Raw genomic sequence first — 27927 nt, forward strand, 5'->3', positions numbered from 1 at the left:
TCTCTGCTGATTCAGCTTCGGTTTTCGTTTCAGTTCTCCATCCTTCTCTCTCTCTCTCTCTCCATCCTCTCTCTCTCTCTCCATCCTTCTCTCTCTCTGTGTGTGTCTGTCTGTCTCTCATTCCAGCCATCCCTCTCTTTCCCAACCCCCCCTCCACCACCACCCCAGCCGTGTTCCGTCCTTTTTCCTCCTCCCGATCCCTCCATCACCCGCCACTCGTCTGCCTCTTCGCCTGGTCCCTTCTCCTTCTTTTTTCCTCCCTCCCTCCATTCTACCTTTTGGAGGGTCCCGCGAGCTCTTTTTAAGCCCACCCAGGACTCCCCCTCCCTTCCTTTCCCCCCACCCCTTCCTGCTTCCTCCATGGGGCTGTATTTTTCCCCGGCCCCCACCAGCGGTATTCCCGGCGGAGATCCCTCTCCATCGATCTACTGGCTCTCGCCTTGGGTGTGTCTCTGAAGCACATCTGTGCCTTTCCAGAAGATTTGGGGAGTGGCTTTTTTTTACCCCCCCCCACTCCCCCTTCTTCGCCTTTCCAGACTTTTTCGTGGGAATCCACACCTGGTAAGTGAGAGGTGGGGGATTATTCTCCGGGAGGGGTGTGTGTGTGTGTGTGTGTTGGAAGAGCTGTTGCTCTGGGCTTTTTCCTGCATGCAGCGGTCGTTAAATGAAACGACATAAAATAGATATATATACCGTATATATATTTCTATATTCTGCCCATCAAATGCACCGTCCAGATCTGTCTTGGCAGGATTTTGCTCAGGGTGTTTTTATGATGAAGAGATGAGCGATCTGGAGTTATAGTTTAGCTGTACCTGGTGAAGGTTGGTTCCCCTTTTGCTGGCAAATGTGGGGCATATTTTGTGTGGGGCGGGCTCTGCAGCTGACACCAATTTTGCCTGGGCGTGTAAAAAAAATAAGTGAGCCTCGCACAACGGGCAAGAAGGGTGGCACGCATACACCCTGCCTGGTTGTTGTTATTATTATCATCATCATATGTGTGTGTGTGTGTGTGTGTGTGTGTGTTGTATTTGTGCTGATAAATAAATAAAGGGAGACTAGTATAGATCTATTTCAAGCTATTTAGCTCTCATCAGCTAGCCATACCCTTACTGGGATTTGAACAGCTAGGGTATGGCTAGCTGATGAGAGCTAAATAGCTTGAAATAGATCTATACTAGTCTCCCTTTATTTATTTATCAGCACAAATATAAAAAGGCAACATTAAAAATAAAAATATGGTTTTCTGCCTGGATATATATATATATATATATATATATATATATATATATATATATATATATATATATATATATATATATATATATATATATATATATATATATATATATATATATATATATATATATATATATATATATATATATATATATATATATATATATATATATATATATATATATATATATATATATATATATATATATATATATATATATATATATATATATATATATATATATATATATATATATATATATATATATATATATATATATATATATATATATATATATATATATATATATATATATATATATATATATATATATATATATATATATATATATATATATATATATATATATATATATATATATATATATATATATATATATATATATATATTGCATATTGCATGTGCACAGGTCTGGATTTTGTGAGTGCAATGGACTTGGGCGTGCGAGCATGAATTCCTGTCCCTTTTCTCTCTCTCTCTCTCTCTCTTTTCCCTTTTGCAGCTTGCGTGTGGTTTGGGGGTGCTCCGTGTGTGTGTGTGTGTGTGTGTTTGAAATTATTTTAAAGACACATCCGTTTCGAGTGCCTCGAGACATGCGTGTGCATTCACGCGCATGTGTTATCTTCCTCGGGTGATGTCAACCTTGCCTTGTGCGGTGGGCAGCTTCGACCGTGGTGCTTGTTTACAAAAGTGTGTGCGAGTGTGTGTACAGGCGTGGGGGGGTGGGAGGGTTTGCACATCTGTCTCCCTTAGGAGGCAACGGTTGTATAGGAGTTGTTTTCGGTCTTGGCTCGCTGGCGGACGGAGGTGAATCTTATCCTGTGATTCTTTGCTTTTTCATTTCTCTCTCTCTCTCTCTCTCTCTCTCTCTCTCTCTCTCTCTCCCTCTCTCTCCCACTCCATCACTCTCTCCGTTTTTTGCAACATGCATGAATTATAATTTTAGTTCTATTAGTAGCCATTATGGTATTTTAGTGGTTCTCAGCCTTGGCAACTTTAAGAACTGTGGACTTCAAATCCGAGAAATCATTTATTCATTCTTTCTCTCGTTTTGTCTTTCTTTCTTCCCTTCTATTTTCTTTTCTTGTTTTTATTCCTTCCGTCCTCCCTCGCTCTTTTTGCAACAAGCCTGAAAATTATTAGCAATCATGGTATTTTAGTGTTTCTCCAGCCTTGGCAACTTTAAGGACTGTGGACTTCAAATCCCAGAATTCATTCATTCATTCATCCTTCCTTCCTTCCTTCCTTCCTTCCTTCCTTCCTTCCTTCCTTCCTTCCTTCCTTCCTTCCTTCCTTCCCTCGGTCCCTCCCTCTCTCTTTCCAGACTTTTTGCAACATGCATGGATTATAATTTTAATTGGCAACTTTAAGGACTGTGGACTTCAAATCCCAGAATTTTCTTTCTTTCTTTCTTTCTTTCTTTCTTTCTTTCTTTCTTTCTTTCTTTCTTTCTTTCTTTTTCTTTTTCTTTCTCTTTCTCTTTCTATCTTTCTCAATTTCTTTCAACCAATTTTGTTGTATTTATTTTGTACAATGACAATAAAGACTATGCTAACATTCTCACTTTTTCCTTCCATCCTCCCTCCCTCCCTCCCTCCCTTCCTCCTTCACTCCCTCCCTCTCTCGCTCTCTCCACTCTTTGCAACATGCATGGATTATAATTTTAGTTGTATTAGCAATCATGGTATTTTAGTGTTTCTCAGCCTTGGCAAATTTAAGAACTGTGGACTTCAAATCCCAGAATTCCCTTTCCTTCCTTCCTTCCTTCCTTCCTTCCTTCCTTCCTTCCTTCCTTCCTTCCTTCCTTCCTTCCATCCTTCCTTCCTTCCTTCCTTCCATCCTTCCTTCCTTCTTTCTTTCTTTCTTTCTTTTCTTTCTTTCTTTTTCTTTCTCTTTCTTTCTCACTTTTTCCTTCCTTCCTTCCTCCCTCCCTCTCTCTCCCCACTGTTTTTGCAATGCTCACTTGGGTATCTACCTAATCTCTATGTCTCTCGATGCAGGCTTGTTCTCTACGTTTTGGTCGCACTTGGTGTGCCTCCTCACCAGCCCTACTGCCTCTCCACCGCTCGGAAGAGGTTGACCGATCGCGGAGGGCAGTCTAGATTGCTTCTGATGGGCCCTAGGGAGGAAAACCCCAGGATCCACTTTTCTGTCTGATGCTCCAGAGGTTGTTTGGACGGGGAATTCCAGAACCTCCATTCCTGGATGGCCACCTAAGACCTAGAAGAGCTCAGCAAGTCTAGTTGAGAACTTTGAGAAGGTCCTTCATGGCCACCTGCAGCTGGGGATCCGCCTCCTGCTTCTCTTCTGTCCATAAGTCCCCCCCTGATCAGCCAAGAGGCCACCCTAGACTCCTCAACCAAAGAGTTTGGGCCTACACCTTCTCTGTCCTGAACTTGTGACATGGAAAGCCGTCACCAACTGTTGGTCTCCCGATGATGAAGAAGCGAGACCACGCACCGCAATGAAGTTCTTCTAGGAACTAGCATGTTTGGTCCTCGCCAAGGAAAGACCAACTGCCTGTCCCTGGGCTCTACAAAGACCTCAGATTGTCTACGTCGCCACCAGATTCCTCCACAGACCTCAGAAAATCCATATCTTCTGATATTCCAGGTGTCCAACCCATCCCCAATTCCCTGGACTTCCGACTAGACAACACAGATTCTTGAGGAACATCAATAGATAACTCTTGGACCATTGCTTTGTTTGTAGTTGGAAGGCTATTTTTTGAGGGGGAAAGGGTTCTTACATACTAGAAAGAGCAGTGAATCTGTGCTCACAGACGAATTTTTTTTCCCACACACACATTTTGCACTTTTACACCCGCGACTTTTTTCCTAAACTTTTCATTTATAACCTGCCGCAGGTTTGTGATACCACTCAACGTTGGGCTCCCCCTACCGCTAGCTTCCATCCGCCTTCAGCGATCCTGCCGCGAAACCTTCCGATTCCTCCTCATTGATCCCCGGAGCTGATGCCCGACGGTAGCCAAACGCGCCGGCATTAGCAAAATTGGAATTGCAGTTCAGCCGAGCGGGAAGGCTCCTGGCCAGAGACGGAGAACGGCTTGCCAGATCGATGTCTGGCTGTCCAGAGGGAGCTATGGAGGACTGAAGCCGGTTTGGGTGGAGCCTCGTCATGTAGAAACGACTTCGCCAGGCAGGGGAGATGCACACCGGGACAAGGAGATAACTGCAGCCCGACTGACCGGGGACAAACATTACATGAATGTCCAACGGAGGCAGATTTGAGTTTGATGATGGAGGCTGTTATGTGGGCGACTGGGAAGAGGGCCGGGCCCATGGCTACGGGGTGTGCACAGGCCCGGGCGCCCAGGGGGAGTACAGCGGGCGTTGGAGTCGCGGCTTTGAGTCTTTGGGCGTCTACACTTGGCCCAGCGGGAATACCTACCAGGGCTTCTGGAGCCAAGGGAAGCGCAGTGGCCTGGGCGCGGAGCGGAAGAGCAAGTGGAGTTACAAGGGGGAGTGGTGCCACGGGCTGAAGGGCCACCTGGGCATTTGGGAAAGCCACTCGGGCGTCGTCTACGAAGGCATGTGGCGCGAAGGTCTTCAGGATGGCTACGGGATGGAGACCTACGCGGACGGAGGTGAGTCAGGAGAACAGGTCAAGTGAGGGGGGGGGTCAGTGCAGGCTGGGCTGTTGTTTCTTTCCGGTCTGGTGGTCCCGATGTGGTATCTGTCTTCTGATTGTCCACTTGGCCCATGACAGCGTGCCCCTGTCCAGGGTGGCATGCAGAGCTCTCTCTGGGGGCATGCCAGCCCAGCTCCACCTCACATGTGCGCATGCCTTTGGCCAGCCAGCTGGTCTTTGGGAATCTGCGGCACATGCGCGTGGGGTGGGGCCATCCCTGATCTCTGCAGGTTCCTGCCCCCAGCGTGCCCTCCCTTTCTACTCCATTTCTGCCGCCCGCACCAACCTGGAAGCCAGAAGGGGGCACGGGGGGGGGGGGGGCAGGGGGCATGTGTGTGTGGGTGGAGCGCATGCGCAGGGGAGGGCCACTTTGGGCACTCGGCACCAAAAAGGTTAACCATCCCTGATCTAGATGTTCCTGTAGTGTGCCACTTTAATACATCCATGTGTCCTAAGTCTAAGGGGTGTCAAACTCAAGGCCTGCGCACCAATCTGTCCCGCGGGGTCCTTAAATCTGGCCCACAGAGCCGGCCTAGAAATATCAAGGGACTGGCCCGAGAGGCCTACACGACACCTGTTTTTGGCCGGCAGAGTGCTGCAGGAGTCCGGGGAGGCCAAAAACGGGCTCCGTGACGGTGGTAATGGGGTGAGTGGTGAGGATGGTGATGTGGTCCCCAGAAAGTTGGTCAGATTTCTTTGGACACTTTTCGTACACCATTGCTTCGTTTCTTCCTCTTACCACACCACCTGCGTTATTCCAAGATAGTGGCGGAGATGATGGTGGTGGTTGAGGGTGATGTGGTCCATAGAAAGTTGGTCAGATGTCTCCATATCCTTTTCATGTGCCCTTGCTCCATTCCTTCATCTAGATCGGAGGTCTCCAACCTTGGCAACTTGAAGACTTGTGGACTTCAACTCCCAGAGTTGACCTCCACAAGTTTTAAAGTTGCCAAGATCTAGAAGTTCCTCTAGAACACCATCTGTGTCCCAGGATAATGGGAGGTGGTGATTATGGTGGTGATGAAGGTGGTGAGGATGATGATGATGATGTCAATGGCAATGGGGGTGATGGTTCTTTCCACCCCTCTTGCATACACTGTCCATACACGGTTGCTTTGTTTCTTCATCTAGAGGTTCCTCTGGAACACCATCCGTGTGTCCTAAGATAATGGGTGGGAGGTGGTTGTGCTGGTGATGGAGAGGATGAGAATGATGATGGTGATGATGATGATGATGGCAATGGAGGTGAAGATTCTTTCCACCTCTCTCACACACACTGCTCATACACCGTTGCTTTGTGTCTTCATCTAGAGGTTCCTCTGGAACACCATCCGTGTGCTCCAAGATTGGTGGTTGTGATGGTGGAGGAGATCATGCTTGAGGGTGATGCGGTCCATAGAAACTTGGTCAGCTTTCTCTGTATATTTTTTATTCACCCTTGCTCCATCCTTTCATCTAGAGGTTGCTCTAGAATACCATCTCTCTGTCCAAAGATGATGGGTGGGAGGTGGTTGTGGTGGTGAAGGAGGTGGTGAGGACGATGATGGTGGCAATGGCACCGCTCTCACACACTGTTCTCACGCGGTTGATTCGTTCTTCTTCTAGATGTTCCTCCAGAACACCATCTCTGTCCAAAAATAATGGGTGCAGATAATTGTGGTAGTGATGGAGGTGGCGAGGAGGAGGATGGTGATGATGATGTCAGTGGTGTAGGGTTTCCTGCCTAAGCAGGGGGTTGGACTAGAAGACCTCCAAGGTCCCTTCCAACTCTGTTATTCTATTCTAGTCAATGGTGACGATGGTTCTTTCCACTGCTTTCACACACAACATTCACACAACATTGCTTCATGTAGAGGTCCCTCTAGAACACCATCTGTGTGTCTCAAGATAATGGGTGGAGGTGGTTGTGGTGTGGGCGATGTGGCCCATAAAAAGCTGATCCGATTTCATCGTAGAGTTTCAAACTCAACTGGGTGATACAATGTAGCAGGTTTTCACACACACATTGCACGTCCGCTTCCAAGCAACCCTAACCCTTGAAGGACCTACGCAGGTCCTTCATTCCTACGTAGGTCCTCACCCATGATTTTTCTCTGTGGTCTCCAACACAAACATCTGGGCTTCTTGATCCAGTTTCCATACACCAAGACGGTTCTCCTTTCTTGGTAGGTCTGACACGGCCTGAGTGGTCTTCTTCAACTGGACAAGAGATGTTGGACATCTCTTGTCCAGGAGATGTGGAATGTCCTTCGCCTTCTTTGGTTGACCTCACCTTTCCCTCCATTGCAGGTACTTACCAAGGCCAGTGGCAGTCCGGCAAGCGTCATGGGTATGGAGTACGCCAGAGTGTCCCGTACCGTCAAGCCACCCTGGTGCGCTCCCCACACCGGACCTCCCTGGAGTCCCTCCACAGTGAGGCCGATCACAATGCCCCAGTGGTACCTCTCCCTCCTCCGCTGCCTCCTCCGCCACTCCCTGGGGACAGCCCCGCCTCAGGATCTAGGGGTGGTTTTGTCTTAGCTTTCCCTGGAGATCCGGACTTCCCCAAGGGGACCAAGAAGAAGAGCGGAGGGTTCTTCCGGCGGTCCTTGCTCTTGAGCGGGCTAAGAGTGCGGAGGGCCGAGTCGAAAGCCTCTCTGGGCAGCAAGCGAGGGTCCCTCAAGAGCGAGGCAGGGGTCAGTTCAGCGGGAAGTGAGGCCACGACTCTCAGCTACGCCGAGACCGAACCTCCTGAGCTGCCTTCAACTCTCACCATTGAAGGTTCCTCCACCGAGGTCTACGCGGGAGAATGGCGGGCCGACCAGCGCAGTGGCTACGGGGTGAGTCGCCGCTCCAACGGGCTGCGGTACGAGGGCGAGTGGCTGGGGAACCGGCGACACGGGTATGGGCGCACCACCTACCCCGACGGTTCCAAAGAAGAAGGGAAGTACAAGCTCAACCGGTTGGTGAGCGGGAAGGTGAAGAACCTCATCCCGCTTCGACGGAGCAAAGTCAAAGAGAAAGTGGACCGAGCGGTTGAAGTGGCCCGGAGAGCGGTCAGCATGGCTCGTCAGAAGCAAGAATTAGCCATCGCCAGGTAAGAAGGGGAACTGGAGGTTGGGGGGGGAGAAGAGGACAGAGACTAGCACATTCCTACAACCCTCTTGTTGAATGGTTTTCACTCAACAGTTGACACGGGAGAAGGTTGCCTTGCCTTGAAGGAATCTTCAACATGCAGGTGGAGAATGATTGAATCGATGAGGTGTCCTCCTCACTGAAGTCTGTGAACATCAGCAGATGTTCTCCTTCCATAGTCTAGATCAGGGATGTCCAAACTTGGCCACCTGAAGGCTTGCGGCCTTCAACTTGGAGGTTTGCGGCGTTCAACTCGGAGGCTTGCGGCCTTCAACTCGGAGGCTTGCGGCCTTCAACCCGGAGGCTTGCGGCCTTCAACTCGGAGGCTTGCGGCCTTCAACTCGGAGGCTTGCGGCCTTCAACTCGGAGGCTTGCGAACTGGGAGGCTTGCGGCCTTCAACTGGGAGGCTTGCGGCCTTCAACTCGGAGGCTTGCGGCCTTCAACTCGGAGGCTTGCGGCCTTCAATTCGGAGGCTTGCGGCCTTCAACTCGGAGGCTTGCGAACTGGGAGGCTTGCGGCCTTCAACTGGGAGGCTTACGGCCTTCAACTGGGAGGCTTGCGAACTGGGAGGCTTGCGGCCTTCAACTCGGAGGCTTGCCGCCTTCAACTCGGAGGCTTGCGGCCTTCAACTCGGAGGCTTGCGAACTGGGAGGCTTGCGGCCTTCAACTGGGAGGCTTGTGGCCTTCAACTGGGAGGCTTGCGAACTGGGAGGCTTGCGGCCTTCAACTCGGAGGCTTGCGGCCTTCAACTCCCAGAATTCCCCAGTGAGCCGCAACTGGCTGGAGAATTCTGGGAGTTGAAGGCCACAAGTCTTCAAGTGGCCAAGGTTGGACACCCTCAGTTCTAGAACTAAAACGAGCTTCACGCGAGGGACAACATTTCTAACCGACTCATTTGACGCCAAGGTTTTTGCGAATGTTATTCCCCGCTTCTGCCTCGGCATTCAAACCGATTCGTTGGAAAACAAGTTCCTAGATTTATTCTGATTTTTTCTTTAGAAATATTTTTTTCTAGAGAGGATATAAGATTCCAGATGGACAAGAGAAGAATTTCTCTTCCACCCCCTCCCCCCCACCTCCCCTCAGCGGGAGCCATTTTAAAAAGAAACAGAACAGAAATTCTCTTTGGGGCGGTTTTGGGAGAGTCCCACACAGACTTTAGCGTGGAAAAAAATAATCCATCCCCATCAGGCCTCCCAGGTGGAAAATTTGTTATAAAAATAATTTGGGGCTGATGGGAAGGGATGAAAAGACTTCTTGTTGTGGTTGTGGTTGTGGGCGTTAGGTGTGTAGACTTTGGCTCCAGCCCACAAAATTAAGGGAGAAAAGATGAATTGAGGCATTTTTTAAAGACTATCCCTCTTTTTTTCTTCTCCTTTTATTTTCCGTGTGTGTTTTCTTTCTTTTTCGTCTTTTTCCTGTTCTGCCTATATTTTCCTCATCCACCAAATCCTCTTTCTCTTTTCCTTTTTTTAAAATATTCCCTTTTATATCCCTTTTCTAGCTGTTTCATATCTCCTCCTGCTCCCTAATCAGGCCTCCCTCCCTCTCTCTTTCACACTCTTTTTCTCCCTCTCTCTTTTTCCCTCTGCCTCTTTTTCTCGCTTTCTCCCTCTCCGTCTCTTTCTCTCTCCCTTTTTCTCTTTCTCCTTCTCTCCTTCTTTCTCTCCTCCCTCTCTCTTTCTCCCTCTCTTTTTCCCTCTCCCTTGTTCTTTTTCTCTCTCTCCCTCCCTCTCTTTCTCTCTCCCTCTTTTTCTTTCTTTCTCCCACTTTCTCCCTCTCTCCCTCTCTTTCCTCCCTCTCTCTTTCTCTCTCTCTTACTCTCTCTTTCTTCCTCTCTTTTTCCCTCTCCCTCTCTCTTGTTCTTTTTCTATCTTTCTCTCTTTCTTCCTCTTTCTCCCTCTCTCTTTTTCTCTCTCCCTCTTATTCTTTTCTCTCTCTCCCTCCCTCTCTTTCTTCTCTCTGTCCCTCCCTCTCTTTCTCCCTCTCTCCTTTCTCTCCTCCCTCTCTCTTTCTCCCTCTTTCTCTATTACTCTCTCTTTCTTCCTCTCTGACTCTTTCTCTCTCCCTTTTTCTCTCTTTCTCCCTCTCTCCTTCTTTCTCTCCTCCCTCTCTCTTTCTCTCCCTTACTCTCTTTCTCCATCTCTTTTTCCCTCTCCTTCTTATTCTTTTTCTCTCCTTCCCTCTCTTTCTCTCTCCCTCTTTTTCTTTCTTTCTCCCTCTCTCCCTCTCTTTCTCTCTTTCTCTCTCCCTTATTCTCTCTTTCTTCCTCTCTTTTTCCCTCTCCCTCTCTCTTGTTCTTTTTCTCTCTTTCTCCCTCTTTCTCCCTCTCTCTTTTTCCCTCTCCCTCTTATTCTTTTTCTCTCCCTCTTTCTTTCTCTTTCTCCCTCTTTCCTCCCTCTCTTTCTCTCTTACTCTTTCTTCCTCTCTTTTTCCCTCTCCCTCTCTCTCTCTTTCTCTTTCTCTCTCTTTCGCGCTCAGTCTAAAGCTGCAGGTGACTCCATCTGTATGTGTCTGCGCGCAGAGCTCGCACGCGCCTCTTTGTGTTTGTATGTGTGCGTGTGAGTGTGTAAAAAGGCCGTCTCCTGGTGTAGGCTGCCCGGTCACCTAGGCAACAGGAGGACGGGCGAGGCGATTGGCTGACGGCTGCCATGGCAACAGCCGCAGCATCCTACGGGCATGGACCAGAGACGGGAGGGAGGGAGAGGAGGGAGCGAGGCGGAGCTGTCCAGGGAGAGAAGACACAGGAATGGGGCTGATCGAGAAATGTTGTCGCTTCGCACACACACACACAAACACACACACAAACACACGAGGGTGGGGAGAAGAGCGGAGAGGCATGGAAACAAGAGGAAGAGACACCGAAAACAAGGAGCTGTGTGCATAAACAATCCAGGATGCACCTTGCGTGGGTGAAGGCAAATCAGGTGTTATGGGGGTTGATATGTGTTTAGGGGGGGGGTGAATTGCAAGGAGGCAAGCAGGCTTTTGGGGGGGGGGATTTTCCATCCAAGCAGAGCCCCCCCACCCCAATCCAGCAATAATTCCTTTTTGAACGTCTTCCTTTTCGGCTTCCGAGGTGAATTTTGTAATCTACACGTAAGTCCTCGATTCACGACCCCCAATTGAGCCCGGCATTTCCGTTGTTAAGCGAGTGGCCTTGGTTGAGGGAGCTTGGCCTCATTTTACGACCTTCCTTGCCTCGGCTGTTAAGTGAATCCCTGCAAGTCGGGAGGGGAGTCCACCCGGTTGTGAAAGCGAATCAGGCTTTTGCCCGTGGATTTTGCCGGCCGGAAGGTCGCAAAAGGGGATCGCGTGCCCACTGAGACCGTCATAAATGCGAATCAGTTTCGCCAGGCGTCGGAATGTTGATCCGGTGATACTGCAAAGGGGGTAAACTGTGAACAACGCTCCTAAGTCCCTTTTTTCCAGTGCCGTGGTCACGTGGAACGGTCGTTAAATGAACCGTTGTAAGTCGAGGACTGGGGTTAGGCCATGATTAAAATGGCATTTCCGTGGAGATCCTCAACCCTCCAGGTCAGGGTTAACCCAAAGGTGCTTTTTTTTTTCTCCAAATATAACTGGAGTTTTTTTTTTTCTTGAAGAGGTTTCACTTCTCATCCTAGCAAGCTTTTTCTGTTCGGATGGAAGGATTTATTCAAGTTCATTTACTGCCCGTTCCAACTTACAAGGGCGCTGAGTAAAAGTGACTTAGGACCGCTTTTCACACTTATCGCCGTTGTCCCCAGGGTCACAGGGTAAACATTCCAATAAACATTGGCAATTGACTCATATTTATGACGGTGGCAGTCCCGGGGTGTGTGTGTGCGTCAGGTGATTTCCCTTTGTGACCTTCCGACCAGCAAAATCGATGGGGAAATCCAGATTCGCTTAACAACCAGGTTCCTAACTTAACGATGGCAGGGATCCACTTAACAACCGTGGCAAGAAAACTAATAAAATAGACCAAAACTCAAGTCACTTAGCAAAGTAGATTTTGGGCTCCGTTGTGGTCGTAATTTCGAGGACTAGCCGTAGCAGTAGGAAGAAGATGTTAGAAGGTAAAGGTTCCCCTCACATGTATGCGCTAGTCGTTCCCGACTTCAGGGGGCGGTGCTCATCTCCGTTTCAAAGCCGAAGAGCCAGCGCTGTCCGAAGACGTCTCCGGAAGGCGCACGGAACGCCGTTCCCTTCCCCCCAAAGGTGGTTCCTATTTTTCTACTTGCGTTTTTACACGCTTTCGAACTGCTAGGTTGGCAGAAGCCAGGAAGCCGGGACGAGTAACGGGAGCTCATTCCGTTATGCGGGACGAGTAACGGGAGCTCATTCCGTTATGCGGCACTAGGGATTCGAACCGCCGAACTGCCGACCTTTCTGATTCCTTTAAGGTGTTAGATACACAGAGGTTAAATCATCCAGGCACCTCCCTCCTCCTTGTAGAATTGGAGTTTCAAAGCTTGCAAAAGAAACACCCCCCCAAAAAGGAGGGAAACACAGCAAGAGCACAATGTAATAAAATAAAACATTCACAATGTTAGAGAACCAAGAATTAAAGTTGTAAGAAGTTACGACGACTGCATCGGGTTAAAGAGAAGGAGTCGACGGAGGCCGAAACGCTAAGAAAACAAGATTTCCCACATTTTATTACAGGGAGTCCTCAAATTACAACCAAAAACTGAGTTTCACCATTTCCGTTGCTAAGCGAGACAGTTGTCAAGGCAGCTTCCCCCTATTTTACCTTCCTGGCCACGGATGTTAAGTGCGTCCCGGCAGACGTTAAGTTAGTCACACGGTTGTTAAGTGAATCCGGCTTCCCGGTTGACTTTGGCTCGTCAGATGGTCGCTAAAGAGGACCACGTGACACTGGGACACCGCAGTCTTCATAAATAGGAATCAGTTGACCGGGGTCTCAATTTTGATCTTGTGATCTCAGGGACGCTACAGCGGTTGTAAGTGTGAAAAACGGTCGATTTTTTTCCAGTGCTGTTGTAATTTGGAATGGTTGCTAAATGAATTTTGGCAATGCAAGGATTACCTGTATAATTCGGTACAAATGGCTGTCTGGTGGCAAGCTGTTCCACTGGTTAATTGTTCTCACAGAGAATTTCTCCTTAGTTCTAGGTTGCTTTTTGTAAATCAACTGCCTTTATTTTATTATTTTATTGTATTATTTTATTGTATTATTTTATATTATTTTATTATAATTGGATAGCTATTTGTCTGAAACGGTATAGGGTTTCCTGCCTAGGCAGGGGGTTGGACTAGAAGACCTCCAAGGTCCCTTCCGACTCTACTATTGTATTGTATTATTTTATTGTATTATTTTATTATTTTATTATTACTTATTTTAATTTTTAATTTTATTATTTTATTATTCATTTTATTCATTTTAGTCATTTTATTTATTTTATTCATTTTATTTATTTTAGTGATTTTATTTATTATTTTATTTATTTTAGTCATTTTATTTATTTTATTTATTTTATTATTTATTTTATTCATTTTATTCATTTTATTTTATTATTCATTTTATTTATTTTAGTCATTTTATTTATTATTGTAGTCATTTTATTTATTTTAGTCATTTTATTTATTTTAGTCATTTTATTTATTATTTTAGTCATTTTATTTATTTTATTTATTTTATTATTTATTTTAGTCATTTTATTATTCATTTTATTTATTTTATTCATTTTATTTATTATTTTATTTATTTTATTTATTTTATTTATTTTATTCATTTTATTCATTTTACTTATTTTATTCATTTTATTTATTATTTTATTCATTTTATTTATTTTATTTATTTCCAATTTTTTAATTTTATTAACAAACATGTAAAATACACACACACAAAACTTAGACGTACAACACATTTACACAATGCAATACAAACAGGAGCTTCCTGTTCTTTCTAGTAGCAATTATCAATCGATACTACTCACCTTATATTATTTTCCCTTCTATTGTATTTCATTTGGATTTCACCATTCTTAACTCTCTTATTTTACTATTATTTTTGAGTTTTCTTATATTCCTTCATTGATTCTTGTTTCTTTCCTCCATCCACCTATACCATTTATTCCACGCCTGGTAGAATTTATAAATTATAATTAATCCACCCCGCTATCCCGAGCGAATTATTCTTGTTTTAACACAAAATAAACTCTCCCCAAAAGAGCTTTCTTCCCATTCTTGGTTCATCCTTAAACAAGGGGGTAACTTAAAACATTTGGGGGGAGTGGGAGAAGAGATAACAGAAAGATACAACGAGCAACTTATTTGTCGCCCCCAAAATACGATGAATCACAAATTTACTCCTTTGGTGTCAGCGGTGGGTTTTACATCTTGTTACCACCGGTTTGACGGCCGCGCTTCGCGGGTGCACCTGCCCCTTCTGCGCTTGCGCCCAGCTTTCCGTGCTTGCGCTTTGCTTGCATGCGCACCTTCTGCGCATGCGCCCGGCCTCAAAAACATGCCTAAATAGGACAGCATAGAGCCGGAGGAGGTGGCTGGGCCCACCCGTGATTTCTGCTACCACTTCGGATAAACCGTTCCGAACCGTCGGAATACTACTCTGTTTCTATGTGTGTAACAGAGAGAGAGAAAGAGAATTGTTTGTCTAAGGATTAAAGAGGCTTCAGACTTTTGATTTTAACGCGTTAAGCTTAAAAAAAGATATACAGTTAGTTCTCGACTTACAACAGTTTGTTTAGTGACGGTCCGCAGTTACAACGGCACTGAAGAAAGGGATTAATGACGGTTTTCACACTTTCGATCGTGCTCCCATGATCAAAATTCAGGCGCTTGGCAACTGACTCATCTTTACGACGGTTGTGGCGTCCCTTTGGACAAACAAATGTCAGTGGGGAAGCCAGATTCACTTAACAACCGTGTGACTAACTTAACAACTGCAGCGATTCACTTAATAACTGGAGCAAGAAGGGGGCAAAATGGGGTCCGACTCACAACAAATGTCTCGCTTAGCAATAGAAATTTTGGGCTCCATTTTGTGGTCGTAAGTTGAGAACAATCTGTACGCCTCCTTAAAACTTAAAAGGAGGCGTACAGGTTGTTCTCGACTTACGACCACCCTTTCAAAACTGGATGCAATTATATCATTAATATATAAGTTAATTTAATATATTATGCACACACAATATATATACAGGTAGTCCTCAACTTATGACCACAATGGAACCCCAAATTTCCGTTGCTAAGTGACAAATTTGTTAAGTGAGTTTTGTCCCATTTTACGACTGTGCTTGCTGTGGTTGTTAAATGAATCGCACGGCTGTTAAGTGAGTCTGGATTCCCCATCAACTTTGCTTGTCGGAAGGTCGTAAAAGGGGATCACGAGACCACCCCCCAGGCTAAGTGTCTGAATTTTGATCATGCGACCGTGGGGTTTCTACGACGGTCGTAAGTGCGAAAAATGGTCACGTCACTTTTTTCAGTAGACCACTAAGCGAACGGTTGTAAGTTGAGGACTACCTGTATAAACACTCGTTTAGAAATTAGAACAGCACTGAAAAACATGACTGATGACCGGTCCTCATACTTACGACCATGTCTGCACCCCCGTATGACCAAAATTCAGATGCTTATCAACTGGCATGTTAGTTATGACGGTCGCTATATCCTGCCGTCACATCCCCGCCATTTGCAACCTTCCCAACCAGAGTTCGACGAACAAAATCAATGGGAAAGCTTAGCGAGGACGTGATTCACTTAACAACCGCAGTGGTTTGCTTTGCAGCCGTGGCAAAAAAGGTCGTAAAAATTGGGTGTGGCAGACTTCAGAATCGCCTGGCTTAGCAACTGAAATTCTGATCCCAATTGTGGACATAAGTCGAGGACTTTTGCCAAAATTCAGGGCAGCAATTCCTCATTAAAAAATGAGCTGCGTCAAAGGTGGATAGGCCGCAAAAGGGGGTGGCCATTTTGGCTGGGGAATTCTGGGAGCTGAAGTCCACTTGTCTTTCTTTATTTCCAATCAAATGTTTGTATTTATATAGAGCAGGGGTGGCGAACACGCGGCTCTCGAGCCGCATGCGGCTCCCGGCCAAAATGAATGCGGCTCTTTGCCTCTTATCATTATTTTGTATACTGTGGCTCTTTGCCAAGTTTGGATTTTGTCCCTTTTGGCACTAAACCCGGATCGCGCGCTCCCTTTCGGCGCTAAACCCGGAAGTACGGTCTTGCCCCGCCCCTGGCGACGCAACGACGCTTGCCTGCGCTCCACCAGCTCGGCTGGGAACGGAGACGTTTCTCTGCTCAGCAATGTCTTCAGTGGAGTGGTGGCAGCCTGGCAGGCTGAGCCTGCGTCCCTTTCAGGCGCTCCGCTCCGCTGAGGAAACGTCTCCGTTCCCAGCCGAGCTGGTGGAGCGCAGGCAAGTGTCGTCGCATCGCCAGGGGCGGGGCAAGACCGTACTTCCGGGTTTAGTGCCGAAAGGGAGCGCGTGGTGTGGCTCTCTGACTCTCACAGTTTAACATTTTGGCTCTTTTTGTCGAAGTTGTTCGCCACCCCTGATATAGAGCATTGTAAAATACAAAAGTAAATAGAAGAACAATGAGGGGTTAAATCCTTCGTCCACGTATTCCTCCATTGTTCAAAACATCACAGGACATCCAAATTTCCTGGCCCCACTGAATCGTACAACGTTTTCACGGCTTCATTTTCCAAATTCAATTTCAACGGCATTTTATAAACCTTAGCAATCATAGCAGAGGTAGAATTCAGCCGGTTCAGACTGGTTCGCCCGAACCGGTCGTGGAAATCGGCGGTGGTACCCGGACCCGGCTTTATGCCGTCCTACTTAGGCATGTTTTCAAGCCGCGGGCACGCGTGCAAGCCACGCCGCAATCAAAGTGCCTGCGTGGAGGGCCGAGCGCATGCGTGGACGGGGCGAAGCTGTGAATGCCACCCCTGAATAATACGTCCATCGTTGCTCTGTGTTGAAAGTCCCCATTCGATTTGGAACGAAGTCGTATCCGTAGCGCTTTTTACCCAAGTCTACGATATCTTAAACGCTGCCTGATTTGAGAGACTCCGGTTTAAATGACCTTTCTGTTCCGCCTCCCTCGCCACAATTCTGCGCTTCCGTGAGTTAGGCTGCCTTCCCACGACCCGTTAAGCTCAAACCACGATTGACGAAGTGGAATCGCCTTACGGAGATAACGTGGCAACGAATCAACCACCTTAATCCGGGGTGGTTTCCCCCTTCCGTACCGGTTCGCAAATGTGCGCCCGTCCTTGCATGCTCCTGGCCTTCCGCCTAATCTCTTACCTGGAGAATCCCACTCTATAAAGTTTATGCCAAGTTTCTTAAGAAGGTTTGTTCTCCACAAACGTTCTTCATTTCAGACAGACCAGGTTACAATTTTTCAGAGGCCGATATTTGGAAAATAACCAACCGATTGAAAAAAAAAAATTGTAACCTGGTCCGTCTGAAATAAATTCTAGTTTTCCCGACGAAATTCCTTATCAGAACTCTGTCGCCCGATAAATTTGGGTCGAAAACATTAAGTAATAACAAGTTGACAAGACCAGCAAAATCGAACTATGGAACATGGAGATATTTTTTTTCCAAATTTTTCAATATGTGGTGGCGAGTTCCTCGTCCGTTTATCCCAGGGCCAAATGGCCAAGGTTGAACAGATGCGAATGGTTAGATTGATCCTAAAGCTTGGTTGGTCAATGATTTCGGCTTCTGTTGTTGGACAACATTGTCGAGCGGATCCACAAGGTCCTTTGAAAATGAAAGAAAAGGGCTCAGCAGCTCCAGATCTGAAGCTGAGGACCAGCCTCAAAGCTTGAGGAGCAAGGATTATGGAGGCTATGTTGGTTAGGATGCTCCTAGGTTAGCTACGGTGGCCAGCGTTGACCATCTTGGAGGGGTTCTTTGAAGGTCAAGGAGGGCCACCTTAGAAGGAGAGTCTTCAGAAAGGACCTTCTTTCTCCATTGACCTAATACTTTCTCCATCAGTTCTTTGAATGTCATGGAGGGCCACCATAGGAGGATAGAGTTTGGAAAGGACCTTCTTTCTCCATTGGCCCAACACTTTCTCCATTCATTCTTTGAATGTCATGGAGGACCACCTTAGGAAGGGCTTCTTTCCCCGTTGACCCAACACCATCCCCATTGCTTTTTTGAACATCATAGAGGGCCACCTTAGGAAGAGAGTTTTTAGAAAGGACCTTCTTTCTCTGTTGACCAAATACTTTCCCCATTGCTTCTCTGAACCTCATGGAGGTCCACCTTAGGAGGACACATTTAGAAAGGACCTTCTTTCCCTGTACACCCAATACTTTCTCGATTGTTTCTTGGAACGTCATGGAGGGCCACCTGGGAGGGTGAGCCTTCAGAAAGGACCTTCTTACCCTATTGACCCAAAACTTTCTCCACCTCAGGGCTGCAGATGCTCGTCTGAAGGCGGCCGCTGCCCTCGGGGCAGCCGAAAAGGCTCTAGAAGCTTCCCGTTTGGCCAAAATTTTGGCTCAAGAACTACAGCCCATTCTAGCTGATTCAGGTGAGTTTTCTGCCTGAGCAGGGGGTTGGACTAGAAGACCTCCAAGGCCCCTTCCAACTATTATCCTGTTATAAAGTGCCATGCATTTTGCATTGATGTCGTCGCCGAAGAGTATTTTTCAAACCTTAGTCGCTTTAAGGTGGGTGGACTTCAACTCCCAGAATTCCTGGCTGTCTGGGGAATTCTGGGATTTGAAGTCCACCCATCTTAAAGCGACTAAGGTGGAAAATTACTGCCGTGATATCTCATTTTAAAAGGGGTGTCATTAATAAATAACTGGACCTTGTGTAGAACTTGTCAAAGTTGTGACTCACTACAGTATTCCTTACGGGGAAAAAATATTTGGTACTCATCGTTTTTAGTACTCGTCGCAGCTCCCAGAACCAATTAACAACGAGTACCAAGATACCACTATACTTTCGTCCTGCGATCGAGAACAGGAAATCACGCTATCAAAGCGATTTCCACCTCCAATCTTTCTTGAACCCAGAGCTTTTTACACCCCTCCCTTCTTTCTTTAACTGCCAGTCGCTTCTCCTTCCCCAGAGCCGCGTGGCCGGTTAGATTCAGAAGGCACCGACACCGATTTTCACGAGTACGACAGTCCCCACGTTTACGAGAACGGCATCACCCCTTCCGATGTTACCCCGGATCCGAGCTTACCGCCAAGTTACCCTCCCACTCCGCTGCAACCTTGGCGGGGGGACCCTCGGCGGACTTGGCCTCCCTTGGAGAACGGGGGTCCTCGCCAGCTCTTCCCCGAGGCCTCGGATGTAGAGGAGGAGTGGGGTTCGCGGGGTAGTTTCCCGTCTCGGACACCGCAGCTCGTTCCGGAGGGGTTGTGGGAAGGTGAGGAGGAACAGAGGCAGCTGAGCAGCTACGAAGCCGAGGAAGAAGATTACGAGAGAGTCCCTCAGCACCCTCAGCCGGGCAGCCCAGCTAGCGGCAGCTCGGGCAGCCTCCGAGAAGAGGAGGAGGAAGAGGAGGAAGACGGGAACGCTTCTAAGACTTATCCCGGGGGGAACCAGGACGATACGGTACCCTTGGGAATTCCGGTTGATGCAGAAACGAAGAACGAGGAATCGTGCAGGTCTTCTTTTCTGCTGGAGGGACCAGAGAGTCTACAAGCAGTCCAAAGGGGGAGACAGGTAAGAGGTCAACATATTTTAAGGCGGGTGGGACACCTCAGATGGACATTAGAGTCAGTTCTTCCTAGCTAAGCTGAGTACGGTCTGTGGTAGCACTGGCGAGTCTAGACGGGTGACTCAGAGTAGAAGATGATGGTCTTTGGACATCATCCAAGGAAAGGAAGAACATCTAAAGACGCTGGAGGCAAAGGCGGTGCAGGAATGGTGAGCAAAGTCAAGATTAGTCCACCACGAGATTTTGCTTTGATCATATATGGTGGTGGTGGCCACCTCATGGTAGTGGCCACCCTCTTGAGTTTTTTTGACCCGTTCCTGGACACACCCGATCAAGAGAGCAGAACCTCTGACCTGTTCTCAGGTTCTCTCCCATGACCCTTTCCCACAACAAAGAGATCCAAGTTGATGGAAACTAACCAAGGAGAGAAGCAAGCTAGAACTAAGGAGGAATGTCCTCACAGGGAGGACAATTCACCGGTGGAACAGGTTGCCACCAGAAGCTGTGGGTGTTCCAACACTGGAAGTTTTTAAGAAGAGATTGGACAACCATTTCTCGGAGGTGGTTTAGGGTCTTCGGCTTGAGCAGGGGGTTGGACTAGAAGACCTCCAAGTCTTCCAACTAGGTTATTCTGTTAAGTGAGCTCTTAAGGATTTAGGTTTTGGGAAAATCCCCTAAGGACTTTGTCCCATCTGCTGTTCTCTTCTTGTGTTGGGTTAAGTCCCGCCCCTCCTGGCCAGGGATGATGGACACTGAAGTCCCACCTCAGCAGGGTAGACAAAACACAGTCCAACCAACTTGGATTTTGCACAAAGTGGTGCCATGTTTTCAGGGACGTGCGGTCAGGGGAGGCAGGGGAGGCAGAGCCTCACCTCTCTTCATGAAATAATAGTATATAATATTATATACTATATATATATATATAATATTATAATATTATATACATCCGTCCGGCCGCGCCCGGGAGCTGCGGTGGCAGAAATGTTGTCGGCGCTCCCCCAGTCGCTTTCGCGCCTTCGTCATCCGGGAGCGCCGACATTTCTGCCTCCGCAGCTCCCTGGCGCGGCCAGACGGATGTAGCCACAGCGACGCCGAGGTGGTCCGGGTGGACGAAAGAGTGAGCGAGGCACCCTGATCCTCGGTTGCTCGCCCGCCGGACTGCCTCGGCGCCATTCTGGCTACCTCCGTCCGGCAGCGCCCGGGAGCTGTGGAGGCAGAAATGTTGTCGCCGCTCCCGGATGACGAAGCCACGAAAGCGACTGGGGAACGACGAGAAACTTCCTGCCTCTGCTGGATTTCGCGTGCTCCTCGCGACTGCAATATGCAGTCGCGAGGAGCGCGCAAAGTCCAGCAGAGGCAGGAAGGTTCTCGTCATTCCCCAGTCACTTTCGAGGACTGCGGAGCGTGAGCCGGCGGAGCACGCTCAGGAAGGCGGGGAATGGGATCACGTGTGCTGGAGGCTGAGGCAGCCTGAGCCTCCGGCACACGTGGTCCCATTCCCCGCCTTCCTGATGATGTCACCAGCCATAAACCTCACCGCATGTTTTATACCTGGGGTGAAAGCTGCGATTGGAGGAGGCAGCCTCAGATAAGTGAGACCCAAATACTGTGAGAAATCCAACCTGTTGGATTTCTGCCTGTCAGGACGTTGTTAAAAGCACAGGGAGATCCGTCTGGGCCCACAGAAGGGGCTTCATCAAAAGGAGGCTTGCTGGACTGTGTCTTCGCATTGTGAGGGACGAGCCAATGGCCGTTTATTCAGTAAACCACAATAGCGTATCCCGGCTGGGTGTGTGTGGCCTGGACTAACCACTGTTTGAAGTCATCAAAATTACTGATAAGATAGTCCTCAAGTTATGACCACAATTGAGCCCCAAAAGTCTGTTGCTCGGTGAGAAATTGGTACAGGGAGTTTTGCTCCATTCTGCAACTTTTCTCGCCACCATTGTTGAATGGACCGCTGCGGTTGTTAAATTAGCAACGGGGTTGTTAAAGTGAGTCTGGATTCCTCGTGGACTTGGCTTGACAGAAGGTCGCGAAAGGGGATCGGGTGACCCCGAGACACTGTAACTGTCGTAAATGTGAGTCGGTTGCCAAGCATCCGAAAGTAGATCCCGTGACGGCGGAGATGCCAGCGACGGTCGTAAGTGGGAAAGATGGTCCGTCGGCCCCGTTGTTTCGAGCGTGTAACTTCGAGCGGTCACTAAGTGAACTGTCGTAAGTCGAGGACAAGCCGTATTTTCTTATTTTTCTTAAAAATAAGGCGGGGGGGAACTTTACCATATGTAACAAACCGCGAACCCCCCCCAAGAAAAAAAAAAGAAAATGGAATTTTCTTCATTTTTTTTTTCTTTTAAAACATTTCGCTTCTCACCCAAGAAGCTTCTTCGGTTCGATTCTTGGATGAGAAGCGCAACGTTTTGAAAGAAAAAAAAAACAAGAAAATCCAGTTGCATTTGGGGGGAAAAAACACACTTCTGGGACGCGAATTCTAGCTTTGCCCGTTATTGTCAATATAGTTGTGGCAGCAATCTTGAATGCTTTGTTATGCCGGCCCTCAACATCCTTCATTCCATCAAAAATGGACGATCTTTGGAGCCAAAGGAAGCGTAAAGCTCAAACATTTCAGTTCCTATTGTCCGAAGGCCGGGACGGCAAACCTATCGCACATCTCGTTTGTTAGGGCGCGTGCTGGCCATCTGACTTCGGCCTTGAAGCCTCCGGAGCGCGAAAAGCAGACCCGAGGGCAAACCATGCCACATGCTTATATATTTGATTGTACGTCGCCCCGAGTCCTTTCGCGGAGAGGGCGCGACTGATAAATCGAATAAAATAAAATAAATAAATAAATAATAAATAATATGGTCGTTTTTCACCTTCAGGAGGCTTTCCTGAAGGCTCCGGAGAGCAAAAAACAGCCCTACGGTCAAATCAGAAGTCACTTCCGGTTTGGCCATAGGGCCGTTTCTTTGTCCTCCTTCGGGGAAGCCTCCTAAAGGCGAAAAACGGCCATATGTGGAAATCGGGCTTCCGGTTGGTCGAAAAGGCTCCGTTGGTCGAAAAACGACCATACGGAGAAACCGGAAGTCACCATTCCACGTCCGGTTTGCTCATAGGGCTGTTTGTCTCCCTCGGGAGCCTTCAGGAGGCTTCCCGGAGGGTGAAAAACGGCCTTACGGGGACCCCGGAAGTTTGAGAACGGTGACTTCCATTTTGGCTCTAGTGCCGGTTTTTTTGTCCTCCGGAGCTTTTCGGAGGGTGAAAAATAACCGTACGGCCAAACACAAATGTCTGAGGTCCCCATAGGGCCGTTTTTCGCCTTCCGGAGGTTTCAGTGGAGCAGAGGAGGCTGTTTTCTCCCCCTTCCCAGGCTTTTAGAAAGCCTCTGGAGGGCGAAAAAAAGGACACCAAAAGTGGGGGGGGGGCGCTATGTTGCGCACATAGTATTATGGGTATGGCACGCCCGCGCAAAAACCTCCCTGCACTCCCCCCCCCGCTTTTGGCATGCCATCCAAAAAAGGTTAGCCATCACTGTCCTAAAGCATGATTCACACATCTTACTAAACCATGGTTAGCTTCCCAAATAAAGATATGGTAATAAACCATGATTTACGAGTTACAATATTCAGGTTTAATCCTACACCAAATCCACAATCCAGCCAAACAGGTTATGGTTTAAGAAGCACATCGCTTTCTATTTACATATTATAGGGAGTCCTCGGCTTACAACAGTTTGCTTAGTGACCGTCCGAAGCGACAAAGACATCGAAAAAAGCGACTTACGATCATTTTTCACACTTAGGACCGGTGCAGGCTATCCACAGTCACGTGGTTTACATTTGGACGCTTGGCATCTGACTCATAGTTTATGACGGTTGCCTGGGGGGTGGGGGTGGGGTGAATGTCATGTGATCCCCTTTTGCGACCTTTTGACGGACAACGTCGTAAAATGGGGGCGAAACTCCCCAAACAACCATCTCACTTAAGCCATAGAACGTTTTGGCTCAATTGTGGTCGTTAAGTCGAGGACGTGGACTGTACTCCAAAAAGTTATGCCGGCCTTGCGGGAAAAAAGGGACGCGCGATACGGTCGCGCGTCCAACCGGGACCGGATTCCCGCCTCCACCCGCTTGTGGATTTGCACACTTGTTGTCCTCTTTTTGCGTCGGGTGCAGCTGTATCTCCGGGCCTACGTGTGCCACCGTTTGTGACCTTCCTGGCCAAGCGAAATCAATATGGAAGCTGGCCGGGAAAGTCACGTGCCGTCTCACTACCGCTGAACGCTAACAGTTGTATTTTCCATGCCCATTGCGGTCGTTGAGTCGAGGGACTTCCCGTTTTCGGTTGAACTGCAGTCTGGTGTGTGTGGGGGGCTGTGGAGCAGTCCCAGGAAGGTTTTGCAAAAACCCTCACCCACCCGCCCACCCACCATTGCGAGGAGCATCTCAATGCCCCCACCCCCAAGACAAAACCGCAGCCCTCTCCCACTCCGCTAGCACAATCCACGCAACCTGTAACAGTTCTTATGTAATGCACACAATTCGCTGACATCTACAAGTCCCAAAAATCCACCCGACACAATTTTCTGCTTTTCCATAAGGCGCCTGCCCCACCCACCCACCTGCATTCTGGACTAAACGCCCCCCCCCCTACCCTTTTTGCAACAACCGAGGAAGGACGAATTCCCACCCACCCTTTTTTCTAAACCTGCCCAATTCTCTCCCGCTCGTTCATAAGCCCCCTCAGCCCAAATATATCCCTGTCCCGACGGCAAACAAACTACGGTTTGATCCTCTTGTTGGAACGGTGGTGTAGCGCACTCCCCCCCCCCCATAAAATATCCTCGGGGTGGGGGGGCTTTTCACAGTGCTTGCCCTTCCTCCTTTCTCCCCCCCTCCCCAAAGCACGTCTGTTATTTACATTTCAGCTGGGAATCAGGAAGGATGGAGGGAGGGAGGAGGGGTTGGAAAGAACCGAACTCCCCCCACCCACCCGCCGGCCTCCGAGCATCCACAAGGGGATTGGCTAGCTGCCTTCCTCCCGTCGCTAGGCAACCGCATCCTTTCTCCCGGCAACAGCCTCCTCTTTGGTCCCTCCTCCTTCACTGCAGCATCGAGATGGGCCTCGCCAGTTGGTCGGTCAGCACAACCGCAGTGGGGGGGGAGGAGGCGTTGGGTGGATTGGTGGGGGGGCGGGCGCCAGAACTGCAGGTCATCAATAATCCAGCTCTTCTGCTCTCAAGGAGGGGGGCTGGGAGTCGGATTGGGGGTGGGAGTACAACAGGAGGCGTAGGCCGTGATGTTATCTGGGCACTGGTCGGGCTTGGTTGAATGTGCCAAGGACAACATTATCCCCAGGCTGTGACTGCCAAATGCCATGCGGGCGCCGAGGAGACCTGGGTGTCTGTGGGGGTGGGGATGTCCCCTCCTCCTCCTCCTCCCCCCCCCCCCGGCCCTCCCTTTGCCTCTGTATCCCATATTTTATCCGTCTGCCCTCCCCGTCGGCCTGTGACTGCACGTAGGGAGCCAGAGTGCTGGCTCAGGAAGAATTTTCTCGCTGTTGGACAATAGTACAGCTTGCACACTTGAAAAGAACAGGCGTAGCACGCTCGGCAAGGTGGCAGTGTGTGTCCTCCCCCCCCCTTCTCTGTTGAGAAGAGACTGGACAAGCAGTTGTCTGGAATGGCGTAGGGTCTGTCTCCTACTTGAGCGGGGAGGAGGGGTTGGGCTGGAAGACCTCCAAGGTCCTTTCCAAGTTTGCCACTGTGTTCGTCTCCTCTTCTTCCTCCTCTTCCCCCTCCTCCTCTCCTCCTCCTCCTTTTAAAGAGAGGACTGATGGACAACCATTTGTCTGAAATGGTACAAGATGTCCTGCTTGAGCAGGGGGGTTGGACTAGAAGACCTCCAAGGTCCCTTCCAACTCTGTTATTCCTCCTCCTCCTCCTTTTAAAGATGAGATTGGACAAACATTTCTCTGAAATGTTACAAGATGTCCTGCTTGAGCAGGGGGGTTAGACTAGAAGACCTTCAAGGTCCCTTCCAACTCTGTTATTCCTCCTCCTCCTCCTCCTTTTAAAGATGAGATTGGACAAACATTTCTCTGAAATGTTACAAGATGTCCTGCTTGAGCAGGGGGGTTAGACTAGAAGACCTTCAAGGTCCCTTCCAACTCTGTTATTCCTCCTCCTCCTCCTCCTTTTAAAGATGAGATTGGACAAACATTTCTCTGAAATGTTACAAGATGTCCTGCTTGAGCAGGGGGGTTGGACTAGAAGACCTCCAAGGTCCCTTCCAACTCTGTTATTCCTCCTCCTCCTCCTCCTTTTAAAGATGAGATTGGACAAACATTTCTCTGAAATGTTACAAGATGTCCTGCTTGAGCAGGGGGGTAAGACTAGAAGACCTCCAAGGTCCCTTCCAACTCTGTTATTCCTCCTCCTCCTCCTCCTTTTAAAGATGAGATTGGACAAACATTTCTCTGAAATGTTACAAGATGTCCTGCTTGAGCAGGGGGGTTAGACTAGAAGACCTCCAAGGTCCCTTCCAACTCTGTTGTTGTACTCCTCCTCTTCCTCTTCCTCCTGCTTTTAAAGATGAGATTGGACAAACCATTTCTCTGAAATGGTACAAGATGTCCTGCTTGAGCATGGAGGTAGGACTAGAAGACCTTCCAACTCTGTTAATCTGGTATTCCTCCTCTTCCTCCTCCCCCTTCCCCTCCTCCTCTTCTTCCTCCTGCTCCTCCTCTCTTCCTTTTTAAAAAGTGACTGGTGAACAACTTCTTAAATCTCTTCTTATAAACCTCCAGTGATGGAGCACCCACAATTTCTGGTGGCAAGCTGTTCCACTGGTTAATTGTCTTCACTGTTAGGAAGTTTCGCCTTAATTCCAAGTTGCTTCTCTCCTTGATTGGTTTCCCTCTGTTGCTTCTTGTCCTGCCCTCAGGTGCTTTGGAGAATAAGTTGACCCCCTCTTCTTTGGGGGCAGCCCCTCAAATACTGAAAGACTGCTAGCATGCCACCCCTAGACCACCTTTTCATTAAACCAGGTGTACCCAATTCCAGCAGCCGTCCTTTATATAGCGCTTCGGCCTCTGCCCCCATACCCCAATCCTCTTGGCTGCTCTTCTCTGTACTCTTTCTAGAGTCTCCACTATTGTGGCCTGCCAGATTGGGGCAGTGAGGAGGTTGGGGAGGAACCTGGGCCAGTCCTGGAGTCTGGGGAAGGCTCTGAGGAGGGCTCTACATCAGAGGCAGAGATGGGGTCAAGGCCGTCCGACAGTTATCAGCTGCCTTCGGAGTCAGACATCCGTGAGGCAGACGAACAGCTGGAGCCTGTTCCCAGGGTGCGCCTGCGCAGAGTTGCCGGACGAAGGGAATAGATAAAGAACAGGGGTCGACTTGGGGAGTAAGGCCACCGGTGGACGGTGAACGGCCCCTCCCAGAGGAAATTAAAAGAGGGAGCGCCAGGGGAGTGGAGTTTGCAGGAGGCCATTCATTCGCTTCATTGCTTCGGGACTCTCCGAGACTCCTTGCCAGGTTTCGCAGATTTTACCCTGTCAGCTCTCCAAGACAGATATGTTCAGTGACCGTAAATCCTCCTTTGAAAGACTTTGCTGGAGGAGAAAATTAATAAGAGGGTTTTTTGTCGGGACAAGGAGTCTGCTTCGTGTTCTTGGGAAGCTTCGGTCACAATACCAACCTCCTTTTTTTTGTTATATCGTGTGCGAACCAAAATCGTCCAAAAAGGCCTTATAAAATGATCTTCATTTTTTTGATCGTGATTTCCTCCCCCCCCCCCCCTCCTCTTCTCTTGCAGGGGTCTCACTTGCTGGTCGTGGCAGCTGTCCTCTTGGTGGATGTGAGTTTGGCTTACCTGTTCTCTCTCCTCCTGGCTTGAGACGGGGACGATGGAAGCAGGAGGAGCCTTTTGTCTCCCGTCTCCCCACCCACCCACCCCTCTTCCTCCTCCTCCTCCCCTCCGCCCCCACCCCAAAGAAGTTTGATATCAAACTCTGATCTCTGCCTCTCTTCTCCCACCCACCCACCCCGCTCCCCTCCCTCCCTCCCTCCCTCTCTCTTTTTTCACATGTCTTTACTCACCCGCGGCCGTGATGCCGGCCGCCTCTTTAAACTATAAACTTTCTAGATCGTTTACATATAAAGGGCTCTCTTTCTACTGGCGATTTTCATTCCCTTCCTCTCCTCTTTGCTGCTTTCGCCCCC

At 48.5% G+C, this 27927-nt stretch overlaps 1 protein-coding gene across 1 annotated transcript; it reads left to right on the forward strand.

Annotated features, from left to right (window-relative positions):
- Window positions 1-3339: 3339 nt before the first annotated feature.
- LOC309381612 (junctophilin-4-like) lies at window positions 3340-27914 on the forward strand. Its single transcript, XM_081932792.1, has 5 exons — window positions 3340-4868; window positions 7202-7988; window positions 18442-18560; window positions 19107-19708; window positions 27521-27914. The coding sequence occupies exons 1-5, from the start codon at window positions 4490-4492 to the stop codon at window positions 27599-27601; spliced, it is 1968 nt and encodes a 655-aa protein (XP_081788918.1). The 5' UTR covers window positions 3340-4489; the 3' UTR covers window positions 27602-27914.
- The last annotated feature ends 13 nt before the right edge of the window (window positions 27915-27927 follow it).

The sequence above is a fragment of the Natrix helvetica genome (genome assembly GCF_964273705.1).
Source record: "Natrix helvetica genome assembly, chromosome: Z".
NCBI lineage: Eukaryota > Metazoa > Chordata > Lepidosauria > Squamata > Natricidae > Natrix > Natrix helvetica.

Excerpts from the sequence above, each read along its gene's own strand:
- LOC309381612 (XM_081932792.1), top strand. The coding sequence starts at position 4,490 with ATGTCCAACGGAGGCAGATTTGAGTTTGATGATGGAGGCTGTTATGTG. Across the intron at positions 4,869-7,201 it reads GGAGACCTACGCGGACGGAG|GTACTTACCAAGGCCAGTGG; the intron begins GTGAGTCAGGAG and ends CCTCCATTGCAG. Across the intron at positions 19,709-27,520 it reads CAGTCCAAAGGGGGAGACAG|GGGTCTCACTTGCTGGTCGT; the intron begins GTAAGAGGTCAA and ends CTTCTCTTGCAG.